Source organism: Alexandromys fortis, unplaced genomic scaffold, assembly GCF_014885135.2.
Source record: "Alexandromys fortis isolate MF-2015 unplaced genomic scaffold, M_Fortis_MF-2015_v1.1 scaffold_62, whole genome shotgun sequence".
NCBI classification, from domain to species: domain Eukaryota; kingdom Metazoa; phylum Chordata; class Mammalia; order Rodentia; family Cricetidae; genus Alexandromys; species Alexandromys fortis.
In genome coordinates this window covers 6,285,839-6,299,139 of record NW_026067942.1, presented here as the reverse complement: position 1 = coordinate 6,299,139, position 13,301 = coordinate 6,285,839, and the positions used below count along the sequence as shown (strand labels likewise).

The 13,301-nt window shown below is 50.4% G+C and overlaps 2 protein-coding genes across 2 annotated transcripts in view; both read left to right on the top strand.

Annotated features, from left to right (window-relative positions):
- Atf3 (activating transcription factor 3) overlaps positions 1-3,836 on the top strand; it is a 12,824-nt gene extending 8,988 nt beyond the window's left edge. The window contains exons 3-4 of the mRNA XM_050148227.1: positions 1,069-1,176; positions 2,322-3,836. Of these exons, the coding sequence (XP_050004184.1) occupies positions 1,069-1,176; positions 2,322-2,519 (306 nt within the window). The 3' untranslated portion in view covers positions 2,520-3,836. The remainder of the gene's footprint in view (positions 1-1,068; positions 1,177-2,321) is intronic.
- Positions 3,837-7,856: 4,020 nt separating this feature from the next.
- Positions 7,857-9,617, top strand: Garin4 (golgi associated RAB2 interactor family member 4). The gene has a single exon (XM_050148177.1). The coding sequence runs from the start codon at positions 7,857-7,859 to the stop codon at positions 9,615-9,617; it is 1,761 nt and encodes a 586-aa protein (XP_050004134.1).
- Positions 9,618-13,301: the final 3,684 nt, after the last annotated feature.

The following is a 13,301-nucleotide window of genomic DNA, read 5'->3' as shown; positions in this document are numbered from 1 at the left end:
CGGGTTTCTAACCCCCCCCCCCCCCCCCCCCCCCCGCGCGCCCCAGCTGCGGGCTTACTCATACCATTTTAGTACCAGTAATGTCCTCCAGTCTTCTCCAGGAGCTCAGAGGCTTCATGCGAAGGGTGTGCCTTGATGCTCCTGGTACAGACAGTAATGTCAGTTATTTCCTGTCATTGTGACTGAATGACTGACAGATGTCATTTGGAGAAGTGTGTTAGGCTCACAGTTCAGGGGACAGACACAGTCCATCACACAAGGAAGACGTGGTGGCTGGGGAAGTTCCGTGTATAGTGGAGAGCATGTGAACATTTCCGTGGCTCAAGAAGCATAGCTCAGATAGAAGTGGAGTTGGACTCCAAACCTCCCCTCCTTGTGCCGTGACCCACCTCCGCCAGACATGTCTCCCACCTCCGCCAGCCATGTCTCCCACCTCCTCCAGCTGTACCTCCGACCCTTGTAGCCATGACTCCCATCCCAAAAGTTCCACAAATTCCCTTATCAGCAAGTACTACGGGGGGGGGGGGTGATCTGGAGGTCGTTTCTGGCCCTAGGGGAAAGGACACACTTATAATTAGTATCAAGTTATCAATTTAAAATTAAAATTTTTATTTCAAAATCCAAATGCATTCATAAAGTAGGTTAGATTTTGCTAATTTCAAATGTAATTCTCTTTTAATGGATAGAGTTTTGATTTTAGATTTTGTTATTCTCAAGTGTGTGTGCACACGTGTGTGTAGGGAGTTCACACAGAAATCTAGGCCGTGAGGCTGTAGTAAGGACTCGGTAGTTAAGAGCACTTGCTGCTCTTCCAGAGGACTGACGTTCCCAGCGCCCCATTCCCCACAGCCTCACTGGGGAGTTCCATGCTTGGCGGAGAACTTGTGCTCTCTTCTGGCCTCTGAGACACCATGAATGCACGCATGTGGTTGATGTACACACAGACAAACATAGATATACGTTCACATAAGTGATTAAAAACAAACAAAAAGTCGTCCCCCCCCCCAAACACCGCCTTGATATTTTGGCTTCACAGTGGCTTCCATGTGTGCCTTTTGGGTTTCATAGGTGGCCCCTGAAGAAGATGAGCGGAAAAGGAGGCGGCGGGAAAGAAATAAGATTGCAGCTGCCAAGTGTCGAAACAAGAAAAAAGAGAAGACGGAGTGCCTGCAGAAAGTGAGTATGGCCAAGTTTCCCCTGCTCGGTGCCCAAACCTGTCCTCACCAGCCTTGTGTCATTGGCAGAGGGGACTTGTGGGTGGTGCAGAAATGCCAGCTGTAGGCAGGGGAAGGAGCAACCCTGTTCGCATGATGGAGGGGACTTTGGATATATAGAGTCAAGATTTGTGGGCTTAAACGCTTCAGTATGGGGGGGCTAGCACCATGCAAGTCTGGCAACCTGGGTTGGATACCCAGAACCCACTGCAGAAGGAGAGGACTGATTTCCGAAAGTTGTCCTCTGATCTCCACAGGCATTGCTGTGGCATGAACTGGTCTATATACCCCCAGCAGTTTCTAGACTTTCAGGTTAAAAAGACTTTATTCACCAGTTTTGCCAAATAAAACAATAAAACCCTGTTCTAGTCATTGCCTCTCAAGAAAAACTTATTACTCCCCAGCTTGCTCTGGTAATCTGGAAGCGGGACTTACACTGTGTTTTGGCCTGGGTCTGAACCCTGCTTCCCTTCTCTCTGCCTGTCTAGCACTTTGAACACTCCACTAGAAACACCGGGGGTACAGCACGGGTTCACAGGCAAGGCAGGCCCCAGAGCCTGGAAGTCTTTGCAGTGGCCAGTTTGCTCCCCCAAGTGTGTGCAGGTCAGCTTCTGGCAGAGACAAGCCAACCTCAGTAGTCCTGGGATCTCAGCTTGTTGCTTTAGGGTCAATGAAAACCTGGGAAACTTTGTGTTTCTGAGTACACAAGTGTTTCTGTGGATATGAGAGTCTTGGTGAGACCAGAAATTCAGAGAAAATTCTGCACCACCAGTTTGGATTTCTCCCCAGTTTTCCAGATTCTTTGGGGACTAGATGCTCTTGGCAGAGGACTGGAGCACAGCCCTCTCTAAGCCTTTGATGCTAAGGCAGCTTCAGCAAGCATGGCAGCCTTGCTCACTGGTATCCCCAAGCCTCTTCTGACATGTCCCCTAATTTCAGAGGTCTCTCCAGGGTTCACACCAACACCCCCCACGCCTAGTTCTGACTAGGGTGATTCCCCCACCCCAGCAGGCCTCTCCCATCTTGATGAGCCCCATGGTTTCCAGGTGGTCCCCCTTACTTCCCCGACCCTCAGCTCCTTCCATAACACCTGTGTTTGTCCCTCAGGAGTCAGAGAAACTGGAAAGTGTCAACGCCGAGCTGAAGGCCCAGATTGAGGAGCTGAAAAATGAGAAACAGCACTTGATATACATGCTCAACCTGCATCGGCCCACGTGTATTGTCCGGGCTCAGAATGGGCGGACTCCGGAAGATGAGAGGAACCTCTTTATCCAGCAGATAAAAGAAGGGACATTGCAGAGCTAAACAGCAGCATCATGGGGACAACTAGGGAGTCCTTACCGAATCCTCCTTTTCCACCCCAAACCCTGAAGCCATTGGAAAACTGGCTTCCTATGCACTTCTAGAATCTCAGCAGCCGAGAGCCGTTGGGGGCAGGAGGGCCTGTGGTGACCACTGCCTTGCCCCACTCTGTCCCATAGTGAACTGTGGCACAGGGCAAGAGTATCCCTTGGCTCACTAACTCCAGGCTGTAGGCCTTACCATCCTGGCCGTTCTCAGATGATCTAGCTTGACCCCTGGCAGGGGTCCCATACCAAGCAGGATGCCCACTAATGGGATTCATGCAGAAGTGTCTGCATCAGTAGGTGGGGTGGGACCACGTGTCCACTGTAGCTGACACTGTCCCTCCTAGGGAATGTGGAACGAGAAGGCTCATTATCGAGGTTGTCCAATGGCCAGGGTGTGCTTCTAGAAAATAACGCTGCTGCGTCAGGAACGACTGTGTACAGGGCATTCATTTCAGAACCAGGTGTTGTGCTATTTGGGTGTTTGTCTTGCACCACCTTGTCATGATTTTTCCGGGAGTTTCATCAGAACTGACTTCTGAGAGTTTGGGAGTCTGCCATCACGGACAGTATCCCTCAAAAGCATTCAGGTGACCACGTGAGCTCGCTTGCCCCAGAGGAGTGAGGTTGGCCCGAAGGCCAGCTGTGCCACTTTGTGCTGACAGAGGACGCCCCCTTTCCCTGTACCCACTGCTGAGGAAGAACCTGGCCACGACAGCAGGTCCTTGGCTGCCGACTGTTATGACATCACAGAAAGAGGACACGAAGAAAGTCCAGCTTCCAAAGGGTAGGACTCTCCTTCCCATCCAGTGACAGGACAGGCTTGAATTTGGGACTAGAAGAGCCAGAGATTCTCCATTTTCCTTTCACAGCCTGTGGAGAAGCATGTTGGAAGCCAGGTGGAGGGCCAGGCTTCTGCGTGGTGGATGTCAATGGCACTGTTTTTGTTTTTGAGATGAGGCCCAGAGCGTTTCGGCTGGGAGGCCCCTCCCTCTGGCCACCAGGACTCTGGCTACTGTTAAAATTCTGACGTTTCTGTGAAATCCTCAGAGTGTTTAATCCTACTTAATAGTATCATTACGAGTTTTCTGTGAGAGAAAATATTACTTATTTATCCCAGTATTCCTGGCCTGTCAACATAATAAATACCAGAATAAGACATGATAAACTTAAGTGTTGTGTTGCTTCCCACTAAGACTGTTGAAATAGCGATTCTACTGTGGGGTGCTCAGCATTGAACACTTGGGGACAACCTCATTCATGGGGAGAACACAGGTAGGGCAGTTGGGCTTTTTTTTTTTTTTTAAGTCTGTGGGTGGTTTGTCTGCATGTATGTCTGTGCACCACATGCTTGCAGTGCCTGAGAAGGCCAGAAGAGGGCATTGCAGAGAGTTGTGAGCCACCATGTGGGTGCTGGGAATGGAACCCAGGTCCTTTCCAAGAGCACTGAATGCTGTTAACTGCTGAGCCATCTCTCCAGTTCAATTTATTTTTAAGTATATGTATGCATGTATGTTTGTGAGGGGCTGTGTTCATGTGTGCAGTTGCCCAGGGGGTGACTTCTCACCCTGTGTCTCAGGCTGTTGCTTGATGCTCAGTTTCTCATCAACAAACCCTGAAACAACACTGCATGTGTCCTGCACACCAACTGCCTGGCACTGAGATTGTTTTTGAGAGAGAGTCTCACTACTGTAGCCCTGGGTAGCCTGGAGCTTAGTAAATAGCCTTAGGTGGCCTGGTACTTGCTACGTAGCCTTAGGTGGTCTGGTACTTACTATGTAGCCTTAGGTGGTCTGGTACTTACTATGTAGCCCTAGGTGGCCTTGAACTCCCAGAGGGCTACTTCTGCCTCCAGAAGGCTAGGTTTAAAGGCCCGCTTCACCCTGCCTGGCTTATGATAGATATTTCTATGTAAAATTCAAATAGCTAAATATTTCAGTCCTCAGTTCCTCGAACATACAAATACACCTAAAACATACACGTTTTCAGCTTGAGCCTTTTTACAAATTACATTGTCTCAGAGGGGCTGGCACATGCATGCACTATGTGTGTGGGGGTCAGAGGACACGTTGTTGGAGTCAGTTTCCTCCTTCCGCCATGTGGGGCTTGGGAACTGAACTCACCAGCTGAAGCCATCTCTCTGGCTCAGCTTGACGCTCTTGAACTTGCCTTCTGCCACAGTGCTCCTCAAACGAGGACCATAGACCTGTTAGCATCCACATGTGCCACACAGCACACATTATGTATTTCAAATACCAGGAAAGGATGGGACAATTTTTGACAAGCCGGATAAAGTTGTTTCAAGAAAGGTAATCCTAATTTTCTGGAATTTCCTGACCCAATGATTTCTCCCTCCCCGTCTCCCCCTTCCCCCCTTCTCCTCCTTTCCCTATCTCCTTTCCCCCTCTCTTCCTCATTCCTCCTTCAATTTGCAGTGCTGGGGATTGAACCCAGGCCTTGCACGTGCTAACCTACACCAAAGCCCTCCTGGCCTGGCAAGCCAGCAACGGAATCTAAGTCTCAATAGACTGAGGTTTACTTTCCATGGGCACATGCAAAACAAGCTTGAAATCACAATTGGCTACTCCTCTACCATCCCTGAACTGTTCTTCAGACCCATGAATGTAATTTTAATTATATTAATTAAATTAATTGGTTTATTCATTAATTGGTTTATGGGGTGGGGTGAACCACAGCTTGTGTGGAGGTCTGGGAGTCGGTTCTTTCTTCCACCGCATGAGACCTGGAGAGCAACTCAGGTCGTCAAGCTCGGCGGCAAACATTACCACCAGCTTAGCCGGCTAGCCGGCCCTGTGTACCTGCTTGCTTGAACGGTTCTGTAGTGATTTTATACTATCTCATGTTACCGGCATGGTTGTATTTCTGGTTGCTTCTAATCAGTAAAGAGCCATCTACCACTCTAGCGAACCTGTATCTTAATGGAGGGGAGGAAAGAAGAAACAGCATTGCCCGTATCTCTTGGTTGTGGGTAGACGTGCTGTGCTGCCGTGAAACCTAGGCTGTGGAAGGCAGTGGATTAGAGAGGGGGCAAAGGGAGGCTTCCTGCAGGAAAACTAGTCTGAAAGTTTTCTGCTTTGATATTTAAAAAGCTGCCTGGACGCTTGCCATCAAGGCTTTGGGCTGCCCTGGCTTCGCTCTGAAGGAGCAGCCAGACAAGGAGTCTGAGAGAACAGATTTAGACGGGGCCATAGGAATTGACACCCGCTGGCCACCTCCTGTTCTTCAGATGCGGGAGTGTGCAGTGAACCAAAATCACTTCACCAGAAAGCAAAGAGTGGAAGAGAAGACGCGAATGGGGTTCCCCTTATCTCCCTTAAAGGCACTTCCTCAGTGACCAGAGGACCCCCTTCTCCCCGCAGGGCCCTAACACCCGACAGCTCACAGACTCCTAGTGCCTTTAATGAAGGGACTTGGGGAGACTCTCCATTCGGTCCCCAAAGGCATTGCTCCTTTGCACATGTGGGGAAGTAGGGAGCTCCAAAGCTGCTCAGAGTCCCTCAGTTTATCCGAGATGGAAGCCTATGCTCTTAAAACCACAGATTTTGGACAAGAGTGCTAAGGGTGCAAGTGTCATGTGTATGAACGGAAAAACACAACCCCTAATACTTCACATTCAAACACTTTGTGCACATGCATGACACTGTGTAGCCACCACTGACTGGCACCCAGATAGTTGTCATCCCCACGTCCCACCTCCAGCTCTTGGCAAACTACTCAACCATTCATTGCTTCAGGCTTGCCTGTCCTACAGCCTTTCATGCCTGACTTCATTCACTTGGCAAAGTGTCAAGGTCCATCCATGTCAAAGCATAAATCAACATTCCATTCCCGTTCATGGCTGAGTGTATTGTATGGAGAATCTGTATTTTGCTCGTTCAGCGATCAGTCAATACACAGGTGTGTGTGCCTCCACAGGTTGATAGCTAGCCTTGAATGTCTGGAGGAAGAGTTTATTAAACCACCTGGGAGAGTCTGGAGTAAGGGCCCAGGTGACAACAGTTTGCAAGTCCAGAGTCTGGCTGGCTATGGGGGTGTGGCAATAGGCAGAGTCACAATGATGCTGGACCTGTCCTAGCTCCCACCCCTATACTCTGTCTGCATTTCACCTGCACAGTGTGGAAGAGCGGGAAGCAAAACCTGGGGTCCTTAGGGGAGTAAATCGTCCCCCACCAAAACAAAACTGGACAAACCACCGGGTAATTTAACACCCCACTTCAGCCCACCCACTGTCTTACGCGGTTCTCCGTCTCACACACACACATTGTACAACTTCCCATGATGTAGTAAAAACAGATCAGTTTGGAGACATTTGAGTGGCCCAAGTGTCCCTAAAGAGGCAAAGCCCTGTAGCAGTTTAAAGCAAAGGTTTTAGAATTAGTGAGACCTGGATTCCAATAGCATAGTTTGTGGGAGTGGCAAGTCACACTCAGTCTCTTACCCTGGGAAATGAGAATAGTGACAATAGTGTTCCGCATTGGTTACACGCTGGCGGGTCTTTCAGTAACATGTGAAATATCATACACAGGACAGTGTGCGTAAGCATTAATTTTATCTTAATTAGTAAAGGCCAGAGCTGCCGTGAGAGATTATCACCAGCAACATGTAGTGAGGTTTCCTGGAAGGATCAAGACCAGTATTCAAGGTTATCCAATGAAACGACACCAGAAGCTCCAGAGTTGCCAATCTACCTGTCCCTTGCATTCCCATAGGCTTTGGATCTTTCCAGTTTGAAGGAAGTCCTCCTATACAATTCTTCCATGCTGAAACCTTTCCATTTTGGCCTCCACCTGAAGCCCTGTCCTCTTGTGGGGCAGCTGGAGGATGGACAAAGGGGGATGTGGCAGCGACAGGTCACAAAGGGAGTGGGGCTAAGTTTGGCTGTGCAGGGCTGCAGGCACCAGTGGTCCCTTCTCCCACTAGGGCTGCAGTAGGTAGATGTTCAGGGGGCTCTCAAAACAATCACCGGCGGAGGTCGGGGGGGTTTTAGACCCAGAAGAAGACCTCCCTGGAATCTACCCTGCATCTCTACCTCTTTGGAGAGATTGGGCTTGGGGTCCAGGCACCCAACAGCCCACCCCTCATCAATCATCTGTGCTCCTACCCCCAGCCCAGGCCTCTGGGAGGCTCGGAGGCAAACTGGGGGCTTGTGGGGTGGGGCTGAGAGATCTGCTGTAGGTGCCAGTTCTGGGACCCAGGAGCATCGTTGCTCCCTCATCTGCGGAGACCAAGACAGACGCAGGAACCCACCTTGCCAGCGCACCTTTCTTGACACAAAATGACCACGAAGCCTGAGTCTTTGTTACCATATTACACAGCCCAGAGCGGCTCCGGCGTCGGCATGTTCAACACCGCCATGGGGAAACTACAACGGCAGCTGTACAAAGGAGAGTATGATATATTCAAGTACGCGCCGATATTCGAGAGTGACTTCATCCAGATCACCAAACGGGGAGAAGTGATTGACGTGCACAACCGTGTCCGAATGGTGACCGTGGGCATCGCGTGTACCAGCCCCATCCTTCCACTCCCTGATGTCATGCTACTGGCCCGACCAGCCCCGGGCTGTGAAGACTTTCCTGGACGTGGCCAAACCATCAAGGGCAAAAATCGCAAGGCTGCGAAGGCCTTGGAGCTAACCAGGCTCCTTCCTTTGAGGTTCGTAAGGCTCTCTGTTCACAACCGAGAGAAACAACAGCTACGCCTCAAGTTCGCCACTGGCCGTTCTTGTTACCTGCAGTTGTGCCCCCCTGTCGACGGACGGGACGACCTCTTTACCTATTGGGAAAAATTGATCTACCTCCTGAGACCACCTGTGGAGAGTAACAGCAGCACCTACGCCATCCCTGCAGAGGACATGGTTTGCATACCTCTGCTGGATGAGGAAGACAAGTCAAATGCAGCAGTGGCAGAGTGCCAAGGAAAAGGAGACCCAGACCAGGTCAGCATCAGAAGCCTCCCCATGGTCACAGATGTGACTGGGGTCAGCTCGGCTGCTTTTGCTGGTGGCGAGGGACTCCGTCACAACTCTCGCAAACCCACCACTGTGCAAGGTGTATCCATCCCCAAAACAAAATCAAAAGACCTTGCCAAAGAGTCAGCTACAGGGGCAGCAGCAGCCGCAGCGGGTGGCCTAGCAGGTGCTTTGAGCTTGGCAGCAACCAGGTCTGTAGACTCTGGGCAGATAAATGCAGCCATAGCAGGGGGTGCTATCATGGGGGTAAGGGGAAGCAAAAGCTATTTGTCCATCACAAGCTCTGGCAAGATGTCCCCAGAAAGCATGAAGGTTGCCTTGGCAGGGACAATCAGCAGATCCCTGGAGTATATTTCCAGTGCCTCCACCAGCATCTCCCAAAAAGATAACATGGCTATGGCAATTGCAAGAATAGAACCTACTAGCAAGTCTGTTGGAGAGACAGCAGCTGATTCAGACACAGCAGCTCTTGCCTCGACCTTGCCAAGAGAAAGCCAGAAAACTGAACAGACTGCACAGCCGAAAGCCCCTGGGGGCAACACTGAAGCCAATAAGGAAAGGAGAGAAAGACGGGAGCGGAGAGCAAAGGACAGGGCTGGTAGCAGGAGCTCCCACCACCACAGGACAGGAGAAGGTCGCCGCAAGACAGCAGGGGACAAGGGGGTACGGAAATCAGCCAGCCGCAGATCCGCTAGCGATGAGAAGAAGGAAAAAGGCACCCTCAGGGGAAGCAAGCGAAACAGGTCGCACAAAGGGGTCAGCCATGTCCCCATCACGAAGGAGTCCCGGAGTTCCCACAAACCAGGCAGGACCCTCTCCAGCACCAGCTCTGTGTCTACCAGCAAGAGGCTTGGCAGAATCAGCTTGTTCCTGAGGAACATCAGAGCCAACCTGGCCGCAAAAGGCCTGGCATCACAGCGTGACCAGGATGTGAACATCGTGGCCAAGACCCTGGAGACCACCAACGTGGAGGCCATCATGGAGACAGAGAGTGGTCAGGCCCTGGACATCATTGGTTCTGTGACATCCGAGGTCATGGAGACAGTGATCTTTGAGGCTTCTTAAAGTACAACTCAAAGCCCCAAGCTGCAAAGGGTCCCGGGGCCCAGGGTGTACCCCTAGAATCAATTCCAGCTCCCTTACTGCAGTTTGAATAAAGAACCATTCACTCTGAGCAGGGCTCTCTGCACTTCCATACCCAGAACTTCCATATCAGGAGTGACCTAATAGTGAATTCTGTGATGTCATCACGAGACTCCTGGCTGCACCCAGATGAGGACTCCCCCGTCTCCTTGAAGTGGGTGCCCCACGGCTATGGCTGTGTTCTTGTCTAGTGATAAGGGTCCTGGATCTAGTCAGGGATGAGGGCAGAGCATCAGCACTGGTTATTAAGACTGTCTGAACTTAAGCCGTTCTGTACATATCTGTCTACCTGAGAGAAACACACATGCCTATACGCAGGGGCTTCTGTTAGGGGTCTGTGTGTGGGGGGAGGGGGAGTCAGCACATGGTGGTCAGAGGCAACTTTTAGAGATTGGTTTTCTCTTTCTACCACATGGGTCCTGGGGAATCTAAACCCATGCCATCACTCCTGCTGGTGTATTTAAGGAAAGAGCACACTGGTGATTGTTCTTCTAATCTTAGCGTCTCGAATGTCTGCATTGTAATAATATTTCCTGAAACATATCTTGAATCTTTTTCCTTAGGTAGCAATGTTAAGATTCGAGAAGCCACGAATGGTTATTAGGAAAAGAAGTCTGAGAGAGATGGTAACCTCATCATCCAGTATGCCGGGACCTTTGCAGGACAGGGTCACCCCAGCTCACTACCCCAGCTCACTTCCTCCTGCAGAGTCCTGTGTGAAGAACGAGAGAGTAGATTCAGCCTGGGCTGGCTACCAGACCCTGACAGGAAACTCTAAAGGCATGGGCACTGTTGATTAAGAGGAGGAGAAGGGGACTGGGGGTTGGGAAGACTACGTATAGCTGGGAACTCTGAGTTGGTTTTTGAACTACAGTAGACCCCTAGCCACTAGCCAACCCTATCTAAAGAGGGTCAAGACCACCACTTCGGCTGTTCCTGCCTTCTCTGTCGCTCTACACAGACCTCCCTCCTGGAATTCCAGACCTCCTTTCCCATCTCCCCAGTCACTAATTAAACTCTTGAAAGGCTAAGCGGAATTATTTTCTCCATATCCAATCTTCAAAACTTTCTACAACTCCAAGAATCAAATTCTCAAAGTCCATGTTGGGGAGGCTATGGGCCTTAGAGCTGCCTTTAAGTGGGGAGAGAGAGAGAGAGAGAGAGAGAGAGAGAGAGAGAGAGAGAGAGAGAGACCGACCAAGGGCTTGCTGCAGAGAAAGGAAGCTAGCTCAAGACCTGCCCACACCAACCATTTCCTGCTGCTAAACAAGGCTCTTGACCCCGGCATGAGGCCCTACCAGAGTGAGTCAAGTTATTCTTAAGAAAGGAGGGAGCAGCGTGCTGATTAGATAGGACCTTGGCTGTGAGGAAAATGATCCCAGAATCATTAACCTGAGTGCCGAGGAGACTGGGGGAGGGCTTCCCCTCCCCCTCCTGCTGGAGCCAAATTAATGGTTTACTCCTCAGCAGCTGCCCTTTGACGGAAAGCGGGGACGTTTACAAAGATCGCACCACCTCTCTTTAATTTGAGAGTTTCTGCACGGGTGAGTGTGAGTCTTCCAGACCAACAAAACAAAACAACAACACAACAACAACAACAAACTCTCTACAGCATTCACACAGCACTCAGGTAAAACGCTCCCTAGAGGTCAGGCTCTCCTCCACCCTCCCTCCCACTCTCCACTGGCACGTGGGCAAGTGGGCACTGAGAACATCTTCTTAGAGAACTCCTTCTAGGTGCCGAGGGCCAATGCAGCGTGACACTTTTCCAACCCAGGAAGGTGTCGCAGCTTACCTGACAGGTCTTTGGGGGACAGCATCTGTTGTAGGAGGGTTCTTGAAGTCAGCATGGGTCTGGGACAGGCCTTTGGGAATCACTTGAAGGGCAGTGTCTGATGGGAGTAAGTTCCCGCTGGCTCCAGGGTAGAGAGCTGAGGAGCATGGGGCTATCTGGAGGCCTGGGATCCTCTAGGAAGCCTGGCTGGAAATGAGGAGCCCACAACCTAGGCAGCTATGGGAAAAGAGGGACAGCGTCAGGAGACAGAGAAGACATGAAGAAGGACAGTTGTCTGTCTGTCTCAGAAGACAGGAAGCCACGGTTTGGAACTCCACTGCAATCTTCTAAAGTCTGCAGAGTGGAAAAAAATGGGTCTGTCTGTCTGTCTGTGGAAAGGGCTGCAAGAAGGGAAGACATGTGTTAGTGTGTAAAACAGCTTAGAGGTAAACAGCAACAACAACAACCCATGCAGGTGTTATAAGGAGTGTGGCACGCGTAAGGGTTGGGGGAGGGCTTTGGAATCTATATTCCCTCCAAGAGACTACTAGAGAGACCGGTGAGAAACTCCTCCAACCCCTAGGAGTGTGGAGTTGCTCTAGAGAGCCCCTTGTGGCCACATGCTGTTACTGTCCCTTGGTGCTTTTCCTAGGGGAGCCAGGAAAATGTGGCTTCTGAGCCGCCACACCACAGTTTGCCTAATGCTGATTCTCTGATAACTGAGCCTGTCCATCAAGGGTGGCAGCCGAGGTGACCCCAGGGAAGCTAGCAAAGAGGATGTCTTTCCAGGTAGCCTGATGTTTCCCTTAAGAGATCTAACTCAACAAAACATAGGTGAAGGGGTTAGTGTGGTGTTCCCTCTGCAGCCTGGGAGTCATTTGAGAAATGGTTACTGAACACCAATTATAAGCAAGATGGGAACCATGAAAATGGCCAAACACACACTCAGACATAGAGACACATAGATACACACACACACAAATACACACAGAGATATACACATATATACATACAGATACATACACACAGATACACAGAGATACAGACACTAATACAAACAAGATGATTGCCTAGGCCACTTGTCTGACATGTGTAAGGTCATTCCCCAGCATGCTCTACAGAACCACCTCTGGGGACAGACAGACATACAGATGCATGATGATGGTCATGTCACCCCACTCTTTCTCCTACTGACACCACAGCCCTGGATCACGAACAATTTTTAACAATGGTTCAGGAAGAAACAAACACCTCCTGAGCCCTGGGGTCACAGGCGTGTGCCACAAGTGTGTGTCACAGGCATGTGCCACCATGGCTGGTTTATGTGTGCTGTGTCGGACCCAGGGTTTTGCACATGATAGTCAACTAAGTCTTATATTCAGCCTCATAAAACTAAAGGGATGTGTGTGGCACACACGCATGAGTGTGAGCTTGTGTATGCATGTGCGCATGTGCGCACACATACGTGTGTGAGTTTGTGTGTGTGCATGTGTGTGTGAGCATGGAGGGCACACCTATCTGAGTTTCTGTGCACCGCAAGCATGCAGATGTCTGTGAAGGTCACAGCACAGGAAATGCCCTGGAACTAGAGTTAAAAAGTGGTCGCGAGTTGCCCAGCTTGGGTCCTGAGAACTGAACTGGTGTCACGTGTGGCATGCATTGCTTACGTGCACAACACCTTAACCTATGGAAGAGGGTGGTTTTGTTGTAATTCCTATAAACTATGGAAGAGGGTGGTTTTGTTGTAATTCCTTAGCAGGCAAAATTAAAAGTTGGCTTCTAGGGCCGAAGATGGGGCTCAGGACTGCAGAGCGTGGGCTGCTCTTTTGGCA